This window comes from Mobula birostris, chromosome 11 (genome assembly GCF_030028105.1).
Source record: "Mobula birostris isolate sMobBir1 chromosome 11, sMobBir1.hap1, whole genome shotgun sequence".
Taxonomy (NCBI): Eukaryota; Metazoa; Chordata; class Chondrichthyes; order Myliobatiformes; family Myliobatidae; genus Mobula; species Mobula birostris.
The window spans coordinates 27,641,496-27,661,491 of record NC_092380.1 but is presented as its reverse complement, the minus strand read 5'-3'; the positions used below and the strand labels follow the sequence as shown (position 1 = coordinate 27,661,491).

The window sequence follows — 19,996 nt, the reverse complement described above, 5'->3', positions numbered from 1 at the left end:
TTCTGTGATGGTTAATCTTTGAAGTTATCACAATTTTGCCTTTGAAAGCCTCTGCTTTTATATTATTTCCTTATCAGATGTTGCATTTCAGTGTCATTGGCTATGGATCATCTGATTGACCTATACCATTTTCTTATTGGTTCTGCTCCAGGCCAGTATCCATTTCAAAGATTGAAAAAGCATTTATTATCAAAGAATGTATAAATTATACACCTTGAGATTTGATTGCTTACAGGCAGACACAAAGCAAGAAAACTGAAGAACACAATTTTTTTTAAAGACCATAACCACTGCACTGAGAAAGAGAAAATAAAACACACACACACATCAAGAAAATAATCGGAGCAAATGACGGCATTCTGACTAGACTGACTCCTTAGATCCACTCCCTGGGTCAGCAGGAGGAGATATAAGCCTCGATCCTAAATTAGTTCATCATATTAGCTGGGCAAAAATGCTACAAAACTCTCAGACAAGCAGTTCACAGCCTCAGTGCTGCAGAGAGAGGAATGAACACCACAGGAGAGCAAGCAAAATCATCCCAACCCTCGTCTCTGGTGCTGACCCTCGGACTTCCCAGTCTAACTGGACCATTGTTTAAATCTCCAAGCACTGGGTAGTACCTCGCTCTAGGACCAGAAACCGGTGTAGCGACAAACTTGAGCTGCACAGGCCAAAGCTGCTCACAATCTCACCAAATTGGCTCCGCACTTGGATCGATCCAAACTCACACCCGGGTTAGGTGAACGGGCATTGAAACACTTCCACATAGACTCCTCTCAAAAGTGTTCACTCCAACTCCAACAGCGATACCAAACTTCAGCTGCAACTTTGCCTTGAACAAGTTACACCTTAGATTTGAAATGCACCTGCACGGTCCTTCCTTTCAATCAGCATCACATTTTCTCCATTTTTTGCTTCCTAATTAAATCCAGTTCATTACATAGCACTCAATCCAGAATGGCTGATCCTCTAATGGGAAATGGGAGCAATCATGAGCTGCTCTAGAAAGCCATCTCATAGACATTTTACAATTTCCCTCGCTCTGATCCAGGACCAACCTGATATTCCCAATCTACCTGCATATTGAAACCACCAACAGCGCCCCCCCCCGCAAGACTATCACAACATTGCCCTTTTGACGTCCCTGTTCTAACTGCCATTGTTATTTTTAGCGTATATCCTGGCTACTGTTCTTAGGCCTGCATACAACCCTCATCAGGTTTCTTTCTACACTTGCACTTTCTTCACTCTAGCCACAAGGATTTTGCATCTTTAAAAAATGAAATTAAATCTTTACAAAGAGGTGGCATAGGATCAGAAGATGGCTCCACGCTACCTATCTTCCCTACTGCCTGTCATTCCGATCCAATATGTATTCTCTGCAGTGGTAAGTGAATATCATGCAAAGGCCATGGATTGGTCACTTCATCGCTCATAATATGTGACATAACTGCATCTGTAAGCTTCCCTGGGCAATATGGATCATAATGTGTCAGTACAGTGTCTGATATCACCATTTCCTTTACCTTTTTGAAAGCCATCTCACATTGCTTTGGTCATTGCCATTTCTTCCAATCTGCAGCAAGCGGGAAGAGGAGGAGAGGATGAGGGAGAGAAATGGGGAGGGGAGGGGGAGGAGGGGGAGGAAGAGTGGAAGGATGAAGGGGAGAGATGAGGACGATGAGGGGTAGAGATGGGGAGGATGGGGGAGGGGAGGATGGGGGGAGGAGAGGATGAGGGGGAGAGATGGGATGAGGGGCAGGATGAGGGGGAGAGAAGGGAAGGATGAAGAGGAGAGATGGGGGTGATGAGGGGGAGAAGAGGGAGGGATGAGGGGAAGAAGAAGGTGGGATGAGGAGAGAAAGGGGAGGATGAGGGGGAGGATGAGGAGGGGAAGATGAAGGGGAAGAGGGAAAGATGTGGGGAGAGAGGGGGAGGATGTGGGTGAGAGATGGAGAGGATGTGGGGGAGAGATGGGGAGGATGAGGGGAAGAGTTGGGGAGGATGGGGGAGCAGGAAGGGGAGAATGAGGGGGAGGAGGGGGAGGATGAGAGGGAGGTGGGGGAGGATGAGGGAGGATGAGGGGGAGATAGGGAGGACAAGGAGGAGAGATGGGGTAATTGGGAGAGATGAGGGGGCAAGAGAGTGGGATGAGGGGAGAAGGGGAGGTTGAAGGAGAGGAGGGGAGGATTAGGGGAGGGGGTACGATGAGAGGAATGGATTGGGGAGAGATGGGGAGGATGAGGGATAGAGATAGGGTGATGAGGGAGGGAGATGAGGGGGAGAAGGGAAGAGAAGAGAGTGGGATGAGGGAAGAAGAGGGAGGAGGGGGAGGGATAGGATGAATGGGAGGGGGAGGATGCGGGAGAGAGGGGTGGATTGGGGAGAGATGGGGAGGATGAGGGAGAGAGATGGGGTGATGAGGGTGAGAGATGAGGGGGAGGAGAGGGTGGGATGAGTGGGAGAAGATGGTGGGATGAGGGGGAGAAGAGGGTGGGATGAGGGGAGAAGTGGGAGGTTGAGAGGGATGGGGAGGATGAGGGGGAGGGGGAGGATGTGGGGAGAGAGGGGAGGATGCGGGAGAGAGTGGGTGGATTGGGGGAGAGATGGGGCGGATGAGGGGTAGAGAAGGGAGGATGAGAGGGAGAGATGGGAGTGATGAGGGGAGGAGATGGGGATGAGGGGAGGAGAAAGGGGCTGAGTGGAGAGATAGGGAGGATGCGGGGAGAGATGGGGAGGATGCGGGGAGGGAGGGCTGATGAGGGGGCGAGATGGAGGTTAAGAGGGGGAGAGATGAGGGGGAAACAGGGTGGGATGAGGAGAGAAGGAGAGAATGAGGGGGAAGACTGGGAAGGATGAGGTGGAGGAGGGGAGAGGATGAGGGGGAGGAGGGGACGCTGAGGGGAAGGGATGGGAAGAATGAGGGAGAGGGATAGGGAGAATAGGAGAGATGGGGAGGATGCAGGGTCGAGAGGGGGAGGGGGAGAGAGACAGAGGATGAGGGAGAGAGGAGGGGAGAGAGGGGGAGAGAGGTGGAGGATGACGGTGAGAGAGGGGGGAGAGCGAGGAGGAGAGGAGGAGGAGAGTGGAGGAAGAGCAGCAGAGAGAGGGGAGAGAGGAGGAGGTGAGCAGGGTGAGAGAGGAGGGGGAAAGCAGAGGGAGGAGTTGGGGAGAGTTGACGAGGAGGTATATAGGTGGTCGGGGAGAGCAGGGGTGGAGGGGGAGAGTTGGAGAGGATGGGGAGTGAGTTGGGGAGAAGGATGGGGGGTTAGGTAGTTTGGGGGAAATGAGGGAGGTGGGCGGGTGCAGGAGATCACAGGGGTGCAGGAGGTGGTGGGAGTGAAGGAGATTCATTTGGGAAAATAAAATCTCCAACCACGACAACCCTGTTATTATTACACCGTTCCAGAGTCTGTCTTCTATCTGCTCCTCAATGTCCCTGTTACTGTTGGGTGGTCTATAAAAAACCCCATCTTCGTAGGTACGTCATCGGGATCATCAGGTGGGCACCCTCATTTTTTGACGTTTCGTTGATAAGCCCACAACGGTGCTACCTGGCGTTCCAGATATACCCCCATCAGTTCCATACCATCCTGTCTTCATCTTGCAGCCCAGTTATTGTCTTTCCTTTTAATTCAAATCCAATTGCTGCTTTCTTCTGCTGCGTTTGACAAGGACTTGATTGTTTGTTGGAGAGAGTGACCCCTCACCCCCATCTTCTTCAAAAGACTGGTCATAAATGAATCCCCTGCACCCCACTTCTACAGGAAAAATCTTGGTCTTCCAGCCCTTCTGGGCAGTTTCAGTTGCCAGTTCAGAGTACTTGGTCTTTTTCCTCTCAAAAGCTTCTTCGACACCACCTTCCGATTGGACTGTCAATTCCACAACATATGCCAGCTTGGCTGTTGTGGACCACAGGACCATGTCTGGCCAGAGTGTTGTAGTCACAATGTCTGGGGAAAACAGAAGCTTTTTTTCCAAGTCCACGTCTATTTTCCAATCCCGAGCAACCTGCAGAATGCTTACATCTTTTGATGTTATATGGTCCTCTGGAGGTTGGCCTGCTGGTACAAATGGTGTGATGTGGACATTTTCTGCAAATGTTTGTGGGAGGGCATTTGTATTGATTCACCTCTGTTCCAAGATTGATGCCAGCTGTCCGAGAACTTGATTATGCTGCCAAGTATACCGCCCCTAGGTGAAACTCGTGGTGCATCCTGTTAAAATGTGCCCTAGTGACGCAGGTCGTTGACAAAGAGAGCAAGCGGGGTCTTCTCCCCACTATTGGTTCAGGTTCTGGGGTTTGGGTAGGAGGTCATAAGTGGCTCTGATGACAAAACTTAGCCGAGATCCCTCCATCTCCCAGTTGTCACGCCAGCTAAGTTTCCTCTTTTCCAGGCTCACCCAATTAGTCCATTGGCCCTGCTTGGCCATTGAGACAGACCTGGCATGTCGCTCTGCCTCCTCCTGTCTTCTCAACTCCTCCACCACGAGCCATCTCTTCTGCACTGATTTTGCCTTGTGCCATTGAGGAGCCTTTGGGACGAGCCCGAGCCCGGCTCTTCCATGTTGGACTTACCCAACCACATCCCTGAAGTGAAGAGCAGACTTAGCACTCTGAAGAGCTTCAGATGGAGTCCACTTCCTCCTCGTTACCACACGAGGGGCCGCTGTTCGAATAGCAGTATCTTCAGATTCAGTGACCAACCTTGCTTTGGTGCGTTTGAATTCTTCCACAAGACTTGCAACTGGTAATTCCAATTTGCCTTTGCCGTACAGTCCAACAGGACTTAAGCATCGTGAAAGTCCAAGCCACTGTCTCACATGTGTGCTGATCATTCTTCTGAGCTTTTCAACCTTGCTGATGGGAATTTCATACACTGTTAAAGGCCACATGAGTCTCGGGAGCATGCCGAACTGGAAGCACCACAGCTTGAGTTTTCCTGGCAGCAAGGTCTTGTTGATGCGAGCTATGTACATGCATTGTATTCATTTGCTAAGCAATTGGGATAGATGTTACTCTTTCTTGTGTGTCTGTAAGCTATTGTTTCACGGGTTTGGGGGCAGAAGGCGGATGGGGACAGAGAGAGGAGATGCTATGCTGTAAGCTGGGCGACGGAACGGACCCCGAGCGGGAGTCCAAGGCCCAGGGTTTTCGGGAGGAGCTGAAGACAGATTGGTGTGGAGCGTCTAGTCAACCACTGTGGTTGGTCCCAGACGGCGGGTCGAGGGGGTCGGAGGGGTCGAATGGTGGAAAGAAAACTCCGTTAATTGAGCTCCAACTTTTATGCACGAAGTGATTGAACTTTGATAAGTTTGGCGCCTTTTACTTTGTAATTAATAGAGATAAAATATAAAAGCATAGTTCCAGTAAGATCTATAAAGTGTAATCATTTAATCGCATATGGTGTATTGTCTGTTATTTGTCGGGGTGGGGTACATCACACAGCATCCACACAAACTTGATTAACAAGTTTGGCGGGGCCGAAGGCTGCTTCCCCTAGACGAAAGCGAGTTGAGGCTTACCAGGGGGCTACATAAATAAATTTCTTTTGTATATTCTATGGTCCAGATTACTATACGATATATTTGATGGTGACACTTATGCCTGAGGTGTCTTATCCAGTTGCAAAACAAAGGTTGCATAGAATCTAAACTAGTTTTTTTTCCAGAAGTAAAAGCATAGATTTCCAATTTCCTCAAAAACACTGGGAGGTAAATTGATTTAAACAGTTTTATTTTCTGTATCAGGAGCCTGATGATTGTAGGGTAATACATTTTCCTTAACCTAATGGTGTGGGACCTGAGGCATCTTTGCTTCCTGCCAAATGGTAATAGTTCAGGGGAGATCTTTAAAGATGGATGCTGCTTTCTTATAGCAGCACATGATGCAAATTTGTCTCTGATGGATTGGGCTGTATCAATGAATTCCTATAGATTTTTGGTGCATTCCTGGGCATTGCTGATTACATACCATGCCGTGATGCAACTTATTAGAATACTCAACCCTGCACATCTACCGAGGTGTGTGAATATTTTTGGTGACATGATAACTCTGAGCAAATTTCTTTGTGCTTATGCACTGGTCGCAGGACAGATTTCTGATATGTTAACAGCTGTAATGGGCTGTGTTGATCAGACCCAGACAATCTGAGTGTCCAGGAGCTTTAAACACAGCATATAAACACAACAATGAACTTCAGCCGAATTTATAACAAGAGAACGTCTGCAGACGCTGAAAATCCAAGCAACGCAAATAAGCTGCTGGAGGAACTCAGCAAGCCAGGCAGCATTTACGAAAAAGAGTAATCAGTCGATGTTTCGGGCCGGGACCTTCATCAGGGCTGGAGGAAAAAAGATGAGAAGTCAGGGTAAGAAAGTGGGAAGAGGAGAGGAGGAAGTACAAGATGATTGGTTAAATCGGGTGAGGGGGCGGGCTGAAATAAAGAGCTTAAAAGTTGATTGGTGAAAGAGATAGGGAAATCTGATAGGAGAGGAAAGGCGGCCGCGGAGGAAAGGGTAGTGGGGGTGGGGGAGCACCAAAGGGAGGTGATGGACAGGTAGGGAGATAACGTGAGAGGGGGAAATGGCAATGCGGAAGGGGGGCATTACCAGCAGTTCGAGAAATCGATGTGTATTGCATCAGGTTGGAGGCTACCCAAACATAATTTAACGTGTTGCTCCTCCAACTAGAGTGTGGTCTCATCGCGGCAGTAGACTGACATGTCGGAATGGGAATGGGAAGTAGAATTGAAATGGGTGACCATCTGGAGATCCCGCTTTTTCTGGTGCTCAGTGGATCGGAAGATCCTGTGTCTACAGACTGCAGAACCTACAGTCTCCAACGCCGCAGCCACGGATGTCCTCAGACGGCGATCCCTGTTGCCAATCTCAATGGTTCTAACAATCCCGAGCTGATTCAGAACCAGGACTTCACCGCCATCAATGCAGTTTCCAACGACCCCGGACACCGAAGTGCTGACTGCACAAATTCCAACCCCGACCCCAGCCTGGACCTTGACTGACGGCACCTCCAGGCCGGGTCTTTGCTCGCTGCCGCTGGAACCCCAGTCTCTCCTTTCCCCACCACTCTGCAGTCCCGTGCCTCTCAGGACCCACTGCCTTCTCTTGGGTCCATCTTCCTCTCACCCGATCGTCCCTGTACACCCCAACCCTCCTCTGCCCTCAGACACTACCAACCCTCTTCTCGTCTCTGTACTAGCTCTCATCCTTGCCGGGTCTTCACCATCCTCTCTGACATTCCCCTCTCTGAGGCAGGACGTTATGTCATCAGTAAATGCCTCATTTTGTACCCCTGCACCCATATCTCACTGAGTCCGCTTTCACCACGACGCTGAGTTCTTCTTCCGCCGCCTCGGTCTCCGTGCGTACTTCTTTGGCAAGAACTCTCCAGCCCGCATCAATGACCATTTCCCCCATCTCCAATCCTTTTCCTCTTCCTGGACACCCCTCTCTGGTCTTCGACCTGCTCTGGATCTTTTCATAGCTAACTGCTGACGAGACATCAACACTCACATGTCATAATTTGTTTTTACAGCAGCAGCAGTGCAGTGCAATACATAAAATTACTACAGTACTGTGCAAGTTGTCTAGGATCCTGAGCTTTATACTGTATGTGCCGAAGACTTTACACAGTAATGTATATTCCATCACCCCTAACTCGCAATTAGATTCCAGCGTGAAGGGCTCGTTTTCTGTGCTGTACCACTCTACAAACAGCCACTTTAGATACTTGCTCAGCTCAGAGCCAGAGCTGCCCCCACTGGGAAATACTGGATCAACACTGGAATTGAGACCTGGGGCAGAGCTGCCATAAACAGTGGGATCGGCTTGAGAGGATGTGTGGCCTACACCTGCTCCCATTTCCTTGTTCTCATTTGTTCTTTTGATTTGTTTTGTATCCAATAACCAATTCTCAGTCCATGTCACGACATCAGCCCCACCTATCCCATGTGGTCTAATCTTGCTGACCAACTTCCTGTATGGGACCTTATCAAACACCAATGCATCACATCCACTTTCCTAATGTGGATCAGTAACTTTGCAGATGACAACAAGATTGGGGGCATAGTGGACAGTGAAGAAGACAACCAAATCTTGCAGCAGAATCTGGACCAGCTGAAAAAATGGGCTGAAAAATGGCAGATGGAATTTCATGAATAGAAGTGTGAGGTTTTGTACTTACACAGAGAATGATCTGGAACTGAGGAGTGTGGTAGAATAGAGGATTTGGGAATATAACCATATAACAATTCCAGCATGGAAACAGGCCATCTCAGCTCTTCTAGTCCATGCCAAACTCTTACTCTCACCTAGTCCCACCGAGCCGCACTCTCCATTCCTTTCCTGTCCATATAGCTGTCCAATTTAACTTTAAACGACAACACCGAACCTGCTTCAACCACTTCTGCTGGAAGATCGTTCCTCACAGCTACCACTCTGAGTAAAGAAGTTCCCCCTCATGTTACCCCTAAACTTTTGCCCTTTAACTCTCAACTCATGTCCTCTTGTTTGAATCTCCCCCACTATCAATGGAAAAAGCTTATCCACGTCAACTCTATCTATCCCCCTCATAATTTTAAATACCTCTATCAAGTCCCCCCTCGACCTTCTACGTTCCAAAGAATAAAGACACAACTTGTTCAACCTTTTTCTGTAACTTAGGTGATGAAACCCAGGTAACATCCTAGTAAATCTTCTCTGTACTCTCTATTTTGTTGACATCCTTCCTATAATTCAGTGACCAAAACTGTACACAATACTCCAAATTTGGCCTCACCAATGTCTTGTACAATTTCAACATTACATCTCAACTACTATACTCAAATACAGATCCATAATTCCTTGAAAGTGGCATCAGAGGAAGAAGATAAGGTCGTAAAGATAGAGTTGGCTTTTCTAAACCAAAGCACTGAGTACAGAAAGTGGGGTGTTACGTTGAAGTTGTGCAGGATGTTGGTGAGGCGGAAGTTGGAGTATTGTGTGCATCTCTGGTCACCTATCTACAGAAAAGATATCAATAAGATTGAAAGAATACAGACAAAATCCTTTAAGGATGTTGCTGGGACTTAAGGACCTGTTATAGGGAAAGGTTAAATGGGTTGGGTCTCCTGCCCTGGAACACAGGAATGAGCTGTGATATGACAGAGGGATACAAAATGATGAGGGGCATAATTAAGGTAAATGCAAGCAGTTTTTCTTCAACTGAGGGTGGGTGTGACTGAAGGTCATAGACTAAGGGTGAAAAGTAAAATATTTAAGGGGCACCAGAGGAGGAACATTGTTTCTTAGAAGGTGGTGAGGGTGTAGAATCAGCTGCTAGTGGAAGTGTTGGATTCAGGTTCAATTATAACATTTAAGAGAAATTGAATAAGTATCTGGTTGGGAAGGGAATGGTCCAAAACCGACTAGATGGTGCAAATGGCCTGTTTCTGTGCTGTAGTGCTCCATGACTCTGTGACTGTGAGTACAGCACAGGAACAGGCCCTTTGGCCCACAATGTAGTGTCTCACTAATGACACCCTAATGCTTTCTGCCTACACAATGCCATCTCCATCGATTCTCTACACAGTCAAGAGTCAAGATTGTTTACTGTCATTTCCTGCACACAAGTGTTAAGGAGGCTGAAATAATTGTTACTCTGGATTAACCCAGCACAAAAAAAAAATCACAAAACTATGAGGACAATAGAAATAATGAAAAACACAATAAATATAAATATGAAAGATAGCTTTTACAGATACATGGACTGTATGTCACAAAGGGGGCGCTGGGAGCAAGGGTGGACCCAAAGGCAAGACACAAAAACACTGTGAGGTAAACTATATTGGGTTTATTGCTCGTTACAAGGAGAGCAAAGCAGAAGCAGGAATAGTGTACTGGACAAGGACTCAGGCCTTGGACTAGGCTGGGACTAAGGGTCCGGGCTAGGACTCGGAACCACGGACCTCCAGGGTCGGGATGTGATACTCGGGGCACTCGGAGGCCCCGGGGCCGGGACTTGACACTTGGAGCCCCCCGGAGCCGGGACTTGACACTCGGAGCCCCCCGGAGCCGAGACTTGACACTCGGAGCCCCCCGGAGCCAAGAACTCTTCTTATTCACAGGACAAACTCAGACACGGGACATAAAACATAGAGCCAGGAATCCTCCTTAGACACAGGGGAGAGTCGGGACTCTTCTTGACACAGGGTCAGGACCTTTCGAGGGCACAGGGCCGGGACCCCTTTTAGACGCAGGACACGGATACGGAGACCAGACAACGATGGACAGAACTATAACTGGGCTCATGTACGCTCCAAGCCGCGGCGAGCTCTTGACTCACTCCAGCGGGTTAACTTTCATTGACCCGTACTGACAAGGGAAGGCGGTTTGCTGGCACTCACTTCGGGAGGAGACTCAGCTTGCTCCGGACAGATGACATTGGTTCACTGTCCCTTCGGTGACTTTATTAACGCTCTCGCACCGAACAGCTGAAAGCCAGAGACCTATAAACTGCCGGTTCAGCCGAGAGTAAATTGCCTCCAATCACCAAATCCGAGGGACACGGGAAAACAAGGAACCAAAGGGAAACAGGGGGTCAACGGTCCGGATCGTAACACAAACAAAGTAAATTTAAAAGGAACCCAATCGGGACCATGACATTGTATGTCCATCAAGTGAAGCTAGTTAAAGAGTGTTTATATGTAAAGTGACTCGTGATTGGGAATGTGGATGGGCGAGTTAGTGGGTGGAGGGGTTATACGTATCTAAGAGTGCCTTAAACATGTCGATTGTAATATCTCCACCAACACCTCTGCAGTGCATTCACAGTGCCCATCATTCTCTGTATAAAGATTTGTCCGGCATATCTCCTTTGAACTTACCGCCCCCCCCCCCCATTTTAAAAGCATATCCTCTGTATGTGAATATTTCCACTCTGGGGTAAGACATACAGTACCATCTATCTATTCTAGTTTTGCCTCCCATAATCTGATAAATCTCTGTGAGGACTTCCATCAGCCTCCGCTGTACCAGAGGAAACAACCCAAGATTGTCCAGCCTCTTCATAGCATCAGATCTCACTCATGAGGACATTATTCCCTTTTTTCATCTCTGCCACATCTGGTGTCGTAATGAGGCCTTCCATTCAAGGACATCTAAGACTTCTTCCTTTTTCAGGAAAGTGGATCACCTACTGTTATCACCACAGCCCTCACCTGCATCACTTCTGTTTCCCACATATTTAACCTCGCATCATTCCTACAAACCCAGGTATAGAATTTCCCTCATCCTCACCTACCACCCCAGAAGCATATGCATCCAACCTATCATTATCTGCAACTTCCGTCATCTCTAAGGGATCCCACCACCAGGCACATCTCCCCCCTCCCTGTAGCCTCTCTGCAGATATCATTCTTTCCTTCATTCCCTTGTCTGCCTGTCCTGTTGGCGTTTCACACAGATTCAAGGAACAGCACCTCATACTCTCCCTTGGTAGTGTCCAATCTGATGGCATGAATATCAATTTCTCTAACTTCCGGTTAGCACTCCTTTCTGGATGACAGCAGCTCAGCACCATCCAGAGCAAACCAACCCATTTAATCTGCTCCCCATCTGTCATGGTCTGGTCTGTGAAATCCGCATTCCGGTTCACAGTCCGGTCCACGTTCCTTATTCCAGGTTTTCCGGTTTTCCCCAGTTTCTGTTGAGGCAGCTGATTCTCATTTGGGCTGGCTTCATAAATACCTTCAGGATTCAACCTCTGGCTGCTGGATTGTTCCTGTCCAAACACCCTATCTGAATCCATTCTCTGCCCCTTCCTCCTGAAGCCTCGCCTCTATTGCTACCTAGTTCAATTGCTGCAGCAAGATGAGGAACTGTCTATCATTGTTTTGAACTGTCTCTGTGCCCATGCCTTCGCTAGGTAGGTCCGGCCGTCTGCCGCTACCTAGTGTTGTGAACTGTCTGTATCCATGCCTTTGCTAGGTAGGTCCAGCCGTCTGCCGCTACCTAGTGTTGTGAACTGTCTGTATCCACGCCTTTGCTAGGTAGGTCCGGCCGTCTGCTGCTACCTAGTGTTGTGAACTGTCTGTATCCACGCCTTCGCTAGGTAGGTCCGGCCGTCTGCCGCTACCTAGTGTTGTGAACTGTCTGTATCCACGCCTTTGCTAGGTAGGTCTGGCCGTCTGCCGCTACCTAGTGTTCTGAACTGTCTGTATCCACGCCTTCGCTAGGTAGGTCCAGCCGTCTGCCGCTACCTAGTGTTGTGAACTGTCTGTATCCACGCCTTCGCTAGGTAGGTCCGGCCATCTACCGCTACCTAGTGTTGATAACTGTCTCATCGTATTCTGCATTCTGTGTAATGAGTCCCGGCCCTACGTCCTGTACCCAGGGAAGGGTCCCGGCTCTGTGTTCTGTGTATGAGTCCTGGCCCTACGTCCTGTTCCCAAGGAGGGGTCCCAGCTCTGTGTTCCATGTTCCTGTCTCTCCCTCGGCCAAGGCCCTGCGTTCCTGTCTCTCCCTCGACCAAGTCAAGGCTTCAGGGTCCCGTCCAAGAACCTTGTCTTGTCCAAGCCATGGCTTTGTGTTCTCGTCTTTTCCATGTGTCTTGTCCAGCCCAGGAGTACCTTGCCCAGCCCGCTGCTGGAGTTCTCTCATCCTGTGCTGTGGTTCCCTTGTCCTGTTCAGGAGTCTCACGTCCAGTCCTGTTGCCGCTCCTCTTCCTGTAGCCACGTCTTTTCCTCGCCTAGTTCTGGAGCCCGAGCCTGAGTCAAGTCCCAGGATCTGGGTCCTTGCCCAGTCTCTGGCTCGGAGTCCATATCCTAGCTTTGAAGAACCCAGGCCTCGTCATGTCCTCGCCTAGTTCCGGGGTCCTGGCCCGAGTCAAGACCCAGGTTCTGGGTCCTTGTCCAGTCTCTGGCTCGGAGTCCAAGCCCAGGCTGCTAGTTCCTAGTTCCATGTCCTGGTTCCGCTACCTTAGTCAAGTCCTAGCCCAGGCCCTGTATCCTTGTCTCGTCCAGGGCCTGTGTCATGTCCAGTGTCCTTTCTTCCCCACTTCCCTTGCTTTCGTCCCTAACTCTCGTCCAGTTCCTAGTACTTCAGTGTCTGTGTCTTGCATTTGGGTCTGCTCCCAGCCGCCCCCTTATGACACCATCCACTTGAAACACAATTGCTGTCCACCACTGACACACAGTGACTGTTGTGTGCACATCAACACTCTTTATCACAAATTAATTTACCACAGTGTTTGTCCATGTTACTCCAGCAGCATCTAACACACTCAACACCTCTCTCTCAACCAGGACAAAGGCAGCAGGTAGAGGGGGGCTCCTGGCTCACCCACCAATTCCTAGCTCATACTGACTTGGATATACACTCAGTGGCCACTTTATTAGGTTCAGGAGTTGTATGTCCATGGTGTTTGGCTGCTGTAGCCCATTCACTTCAAGATGCACCTTTTGTGTGTTCAGAGATGTTCTTGTGCACACCTCTGTTGTATCGTGTGGTGATTTGATTTACTGTCAGCTTGAACCAGTCCTACCATTCTCTTCTGACCTTCCTCATTAACGAAGCATTTTCTGGCCACAGAACTGCCACTCGAAATAACTGGATGTTTTTTTTTGTTTGTTTTTCACACCATTTTCTTTAAATTCTACAGACTGTTGTGCTTGAGAATCCTAGGAGATCAGCAGTTTCTGAGACACTGAAGCCATCCTGTCTGGCACCAACAATCATTCTGTGGTCAAAGTCATTTAGATCGCTTTACTGACATTTGGTCTGAACAACAACTGAACTTATTTACCGTGCCTGCATGTTTTTATGCATTGAGTGTCATGGTCCGGTCCGTTAAGTCCGTATTCCGGTTCACTGTCCGGTCTATCGACCCCTGATCCAGGTTTTCCTACCTACCCTGTTTCTGTTCCTGTTAAGCACTATTTAAGGCGGCTGATGCCTGTAGGGGCTGGCTGCATAAATACCTCCAGAGATCTGGGCGTCGCTGCTGGATTGTTCTTGTCCTTACTCCTTGTATCCCTCCCCCTGCCTTCTGTTTCCCTGCCTGAAGCCCTGCCTTGTCTTGCCGGTAACTCTCGCCTCACCTGAAGTTCTCGTCTCGCCTTGCTTTGCCAGAAGCCTTGCCTTGTCTTGCCGGTAACTCTCGCCTCGTCTCGCCTGCAGTCTTGTCCTGGAGCCACCCTGAACCAAGATCCCTCCCTGTCCCTTGCCTCCGCCCAGGTAAGCCAGGCCGTTTTGCCGTTACGTGGGGTTGGTTCTGTCCCTTCCTGTCCCTTGCCTCTGTTGGGTGGTGATCTGCGCCCTGCTCAGGTGTACCGCGCCCTGCCCAGGAGGAGACTGCCAAGTCTCGCCTCAGGTCTGCCTCCAGCTTCCAGCCTCGCCTCGCCTCAAGTCTGCCTCCAGCCTCCAGCCTCACCTCGCCTCAAGTCTGTCTCCAGCCTCCAGCCTCGTCTCGTCTCAAGTCTCCTGCCTCCTGCCTCCAGCCTTGCCTCGCCTCAAGTCTCCGTTCTCCAGCCTCCAGCCTCCAGCCTCATCTCGTCTCAAGCCTCCAGCCTCCAGCCTCGCCTCAAATCTCAAGCCTCCAGCCTCACCTCACTTCAAGTCTCAAGCCTGAAGACTCTAGCCTTGTCCTTGCCTAGTTCTGGGGTCCGAGCCAGAGGCAAGACCCAGGTACTGGGTCCTTGTCCAGTCTCTGCCTCAGAGTCCATCCTGCCTCCTGCCAAGCCTCACCTCTAGACTCAAGCCTGAAGACTTCAGCCTCCTGCCTCCTGCCCAATCTAGCCTCAAGCCTGAAGACTCTCGCCTCTAGCCTCTTGCCAAGCCAAGCCAAGCCTCTCGCCTCTAGCCTCTTGTCAAGCCAAGCCAAGTCTCTAGCCTCTAGCCGCTTGTCAAGCCAAGTCTCTAGCCTCTAGCCTCTTGCCAAGCCAAGCCTCATCTCTAGCCTCTAGCCTCAAGCCTGAAGATTCCAGCCTCGTCCTGCCTGCCTGCCAAGCCTCATCCTTGCCTAGTTCTGGGGTCCGAGCCAGAGGCAAGACCCAGGTACTGGGTCCTTGTCCAGTCTCTGGCTCGGAGTCCAAGCCCGGGCTCCTAGCTCTCTTGTCCAGTCCTGTTCCAGGTTTCTGGTTTTCCTGTCCATGTCCTTGCCCTGTATCCTAGTCCTGTCCCTAGTCCTTCAGTGTCTGTGCCTTGCACTTGGGTCAGTTCCCAGCCACCCACCTTATGACATTGAGTTGCTGCGACATAATTGCTTGATTAGATATTCTTCGCAAGCTGTGGGTTTCCAGACCAACTGTGCAGCCTAGCACTTCGCTATCATGCCTGGAAGACGTAAGCCCTCATGGCCAAGAGGTTCGAGGTCGGGGAGAAGGCCTGTGGGCGACCCAGTTCCTCGCTGATTTCGCCGACTGAAGCATCGTGAGAGAATAAAACATCGAGACAGCAGGCGGTGTGTTTGCTAATCGCTGGCTGCTGTTGGAGGAAAACTCGGAGACAGAGAGAGAGAGAGAGATGAGATGAGATAGAGAGAGAGTGAGAGAGAGAGACTAGTTCTCGAGATGCGAGTCTTGGGGTAGTGACATGGAAGACTGTAACATTGAAACAGCGAGTTGCTGGTCTCCACTCTTGTTGTTGCAGAAGCGACCTCTCTCTCCCTCGCTGGAGATTGAGAGTCTGTCTGAGATACTGAAGTGCTGGCTTGTGATTGGTAGTTTGATGGACTCTGGATCAAGGACACTTTGGATGCTTCTGCTGCTGCTCGCATGGTGGTGGTCTTGTGGGGGGGGTGTTTGTCAGTGATTCTGCTGGTGTGGCTGGGGGTTTAAGGGGTTTTGATGCATTTGCTACTGTTTGTGCAAATGGACGGAGGAGGGAGAGATTTAGGGTCATTCTATGGGGTTTCGTTGTTTCATGGATGTCTGTGAAGAGGATGAATTTCAGGTTGTCCACTGTTTTCATACCCTGATATTAATCATGCTTGAGATGTTGAACTTTATTTGCAATAACTAGCAGGTGTAGAAGTGTACCTAATAAAGTGGCAGAAGATCAAGGAGTGGCTGAGCCCCACCCATCTTCTTGCCATCAATGCCAGTCAGAGATTCTTGAGATGAAATAAAGTCTCCTTTTGTTTTTCTGAATTTGAGTCTATACGGTCTTGGAAATGAAATCAATTCTCATGTGCAAGACTTATCATTGCTGGAACCTGTCTGGTGAATCTTCAGTGCAGTCCACCTCTGGCAAGAATATATGGAACGGCACTAAAACTTTCACTGTAACCCCACTAGTTCCCTTTCACCGTAACTCTCTTGGGGCACTTGTTCTTTTCCCCATCATTATAAACACACAGATCTACCCCTCTCTCTGAAATTACCACCAGCTCTTACACTCCTCCTTAGCAATGTAATGCCATCAGGGACTGAAACTCCTTCAGTTTTGTAAACTCCTCCAGCCCTGACACATCCCTGTCTCTGTTCACGTAGTGTGTTGAAATAACTATCAAGTTTAGATATGAAAGTCTCTAAGCTATTACTCTATGTGAAGAAATGCTTCCTGATGTTAGTCTAAAATCTCCCTTTAAACCAGCCTCTATCTATGGCCCATGACCTTGATGCTGAATTAATTTTGAAGTAGCAGCTGGCATCCACCTTACTTATACCCTTAATGATTTGGAACACTACTGACATGTCTTCTCTCATCCTGCATCTACTTAGGCTGAAAAGATTTAATTCTTTCAATTTTTCCTCATAGTTCATACCCTTCAGACCTGGAATGAGTCTAGTTGCCCTTCTCTGAACTGCGTCCAGTGCCATCACATCCCGCACCCATGACCAAAATTATACGCTGTATCGAAGAAGCGGCCTCAAAGGCTCATTATGCAGCGTAAGAAGAACATCCAGACTGGAACTCCACTGAGCGCAATATATTGCCCAACATTCTATTAGCCTTCCTAATCGCTTCTGTGCATTGTCTAGATGTTGATAGTGATGAGTCTACCAGGAGGCCCAAATCCTTCCCATACAGCGCACTTTCTAACTCAAGACCCCAATTTTATATTTTTATATCCAATATTTCCACATCCCATATGTAATAATTTAAATTTCATCTACCATTTAACCTCTCACATCTGGATTTTGTTTAGAACTAACTGAATTGATTCTCTTTCGTGAATGTGATCAGCCCATCCCTCTAGTAATGTGTCATCGGCAAACTTTACTAGTTTAGTTGTTATGTTCATCCAAATCATTACTGTAAAATAAAAACAGCAGTGACTCCAAAACTGATCCCTGCAGAACCCTCCCTCTGACATCTTCTAGATGTGAAAACGAGCCTCACCATATCTTGTTGTTTTCTGTTTTTTGAGCCAATCCTGCGCCCATTTGCACACCTTACCCTGAATCCCTATCTCTTGTAATTTGATTATTAACCCCTTGTGGGGTACCTAGTCAAATGCCTTCTGAAAGTCAAAGTAAATGTATCAACCACTCTATTGTCAAAAAAAATTAGTTGCTTGTTCATAGAAGTTCAGCGTATTTGTAAAATGTGATTTCCCTTTTCTGAACCCATGCTGGCTTTCTGCTAATATGCCTGTTCTTATCACCTGCTTTTCCAATTCATTCTTTATAATTGTTTCCATTATCATACCTACGATACATGTTAAGTTTACTGGTCTATAGTTACCAGTGTTAGTGTGATCACCCTTCTTGTATACCAGGACAGCGTTAGTCTTCACTGTCATTTGAAAAATAAGTGTTAGAGGTTTGTACATATAATCACAGACCTCTAAGTACCCTTGATATATGTTGTCTGGCCCTGCAGATTTATTAACTTTCAGCCTTTTCAGTTGAAGCAGAATTTACACTTTCTAAGTCACTTAAATCAACCTTTCTTTTCTACCCTTACTGGCATATTGTGATTATCTTTGCAGGTAAATACTTCCACAAAATATGAGTTAAGAGTATCTGCTATGTCCTTCTCTGCATAATTCATCACCCTACTATTATTCCTTATGCATTTAAGTTCCTCTTTGATTTTTCTTTTACTACAAAGTATTGAAAAAATCCCTTGGGTTAACTTTAGCGTTATCACCAATCTGCTTCTCAACCTGCCTTTTGGCAATCTGGATTTCCCTCTTGACTGTAGCTCTCATATTTTATATGCCCTATAGTTACCATTATTACTATTTTTTCTGTATTCCTTATATAGCTGTATTTTCTTCAATAATTTTATGTATATCTTTATTCATCCATGTAGTTGACCTATTGATTTTATTGCTTCGTCTGACCTTCGGTATGTACATTTCCTTCATTGTGTATTACCTCTCTAAATTGACCCCATTGTTCCCCAACTGACTCAACGTCAACACTTCCTTCCAGTTTATTTTCTGAAGGCTTTGTCACGTCTGCATAAACTTTGCCTTTTTGAAATACAATTTGATGGCTTTGGTTTTTACTGATATACTCTCCCAAAATACTTTGAGACTAACAATATTATGATCAGTTTTTCCTCAAGGCTCAATGACTTCCATACTCAAAATTCTATACTGATTGTTACAGAATATCAAATCTAGACAGGCCTCCCCTCTTGTTGGTGTATTAACATACTGAGTCAAAAACAATCATTCAATAACTCAATTAATTCACTTTCCTGTAATCCATTAGTCATTAGGTTCTCCCACTCAATATTTGGGAAATTAAAGTCACCCATAACCATAACATCACTCTCAGAACTTGCTTTTCTCATATGGTGTTTTGATAGAGTTTTTTTATTAAAATCACTGTTAGCATTAGGAGGTCTATAACGTGCACCCAGTGTTATTCCTTTACTCCCATAGCTTTCAATTCTCACCCAGATATCTTCACTAAGTCTCGATCAGCCTCAAGTTTAAATTCTCTCTTATGTATATGGCTACTCCTCCATTATTTACGATCTTACCTATCTTTACCAAGTAATTTTTTTTCCTTTAATACTATGTTCATCACCACCCTTTGAGGTCAGCCTGGTTTCAGTTATTGCTATTATATCATATTTATACACTAACTACCAGCTCATTTATTTTATACTTAGTACTTCTTGCATTTATACAGGCCATCCTTAGACTATTACTAATGTTTTTCATCCTAATCCGACCCATTTTTATACTCTTAAAGCCTATAATCAGATTGTGTCATAACATGTTACTCTCCACTGAGGTGTTTGAACAACTGAGCCTGGCCTGTTCTGTGTTCCCTGTCCCACCCCATTCCCTAGTTTAAACAGTCCTCAACTCACTGAAGCATAAGCCTGTCGGTACATTAGTGCCCTCCGGTTCAAATGCAACCCGGCCCATCGGTACAGGTTCTATCTGCCCCAAATGGTGCCCCAATAACCCATAAACCAATGCCCTTCTAACCTACACCGTGATTTGAGCCACACGTTAAATTTTCTAATCTCCTCCATTTTACCTGGGCCAGCGCGTTGCACAGGAAGAACTTCCGAGAAGACCACCTTATCAGTTCTGTCCCTAAGCTTCCTACCCAACTCCTTAAATTTGCCTGCCTTTCCCGACGTCATTTGTCCCGATGTGGATAATAAATACAGTACTGAGTCTACCCCATCTCTGGCCAAGAGCTTATCTACTCGTCCAGCGAGGTCTGTAACTTGTTCTCCAGGTAGGAAACACACTGTACGAGACTCCTTGTCAGCACACATCCGATTCTTAACCCCGCTGACAACTGAGTTCCCTCCTGAGTCCACTTCCTTTTTACGAAGTTTTGGTTTAGGATTAGGATCCTGTGGGGCTCCTCTGTTCTGCCTATCATCTCAGAGGCTGCATGTTGGTTCTCTAGCATTGTTAGATGTTCAGAATGGTTGAGCACTTCCAAGTCTGGAGATGATGCCCCCGGACAGTGTGTACCTCGTACCCTGCGCTCCCTTCCCACGGTCACCTACCTCCCTCTCTGGTCTGAGTCTCAAACCCGTGGTTCTCTTGGGGTGCACACTACTT

General features: G+C 47.7%; 1 protein-coding gene across 1 annotated transcript in view; it reads left to right on the top strand.

Moving 5' to 3' along the window:
- Window positions 1–7,028, top strand: part of LOC140204646 (guanylate-binding protein 1-like) — a 31,804-nt gene extending 24,776 nt beyond the window's left edge. The window contains 1 exon segment of the mRNA XM_072271343.1: window positions 6,873–7,028. Coding sequence (XP_072127444.1) covers window positions 6,873–7,028 — 156 coding nt within the window.
- Window positions 7,029–19,996: the final 12,968 nt, after the last annotated feature.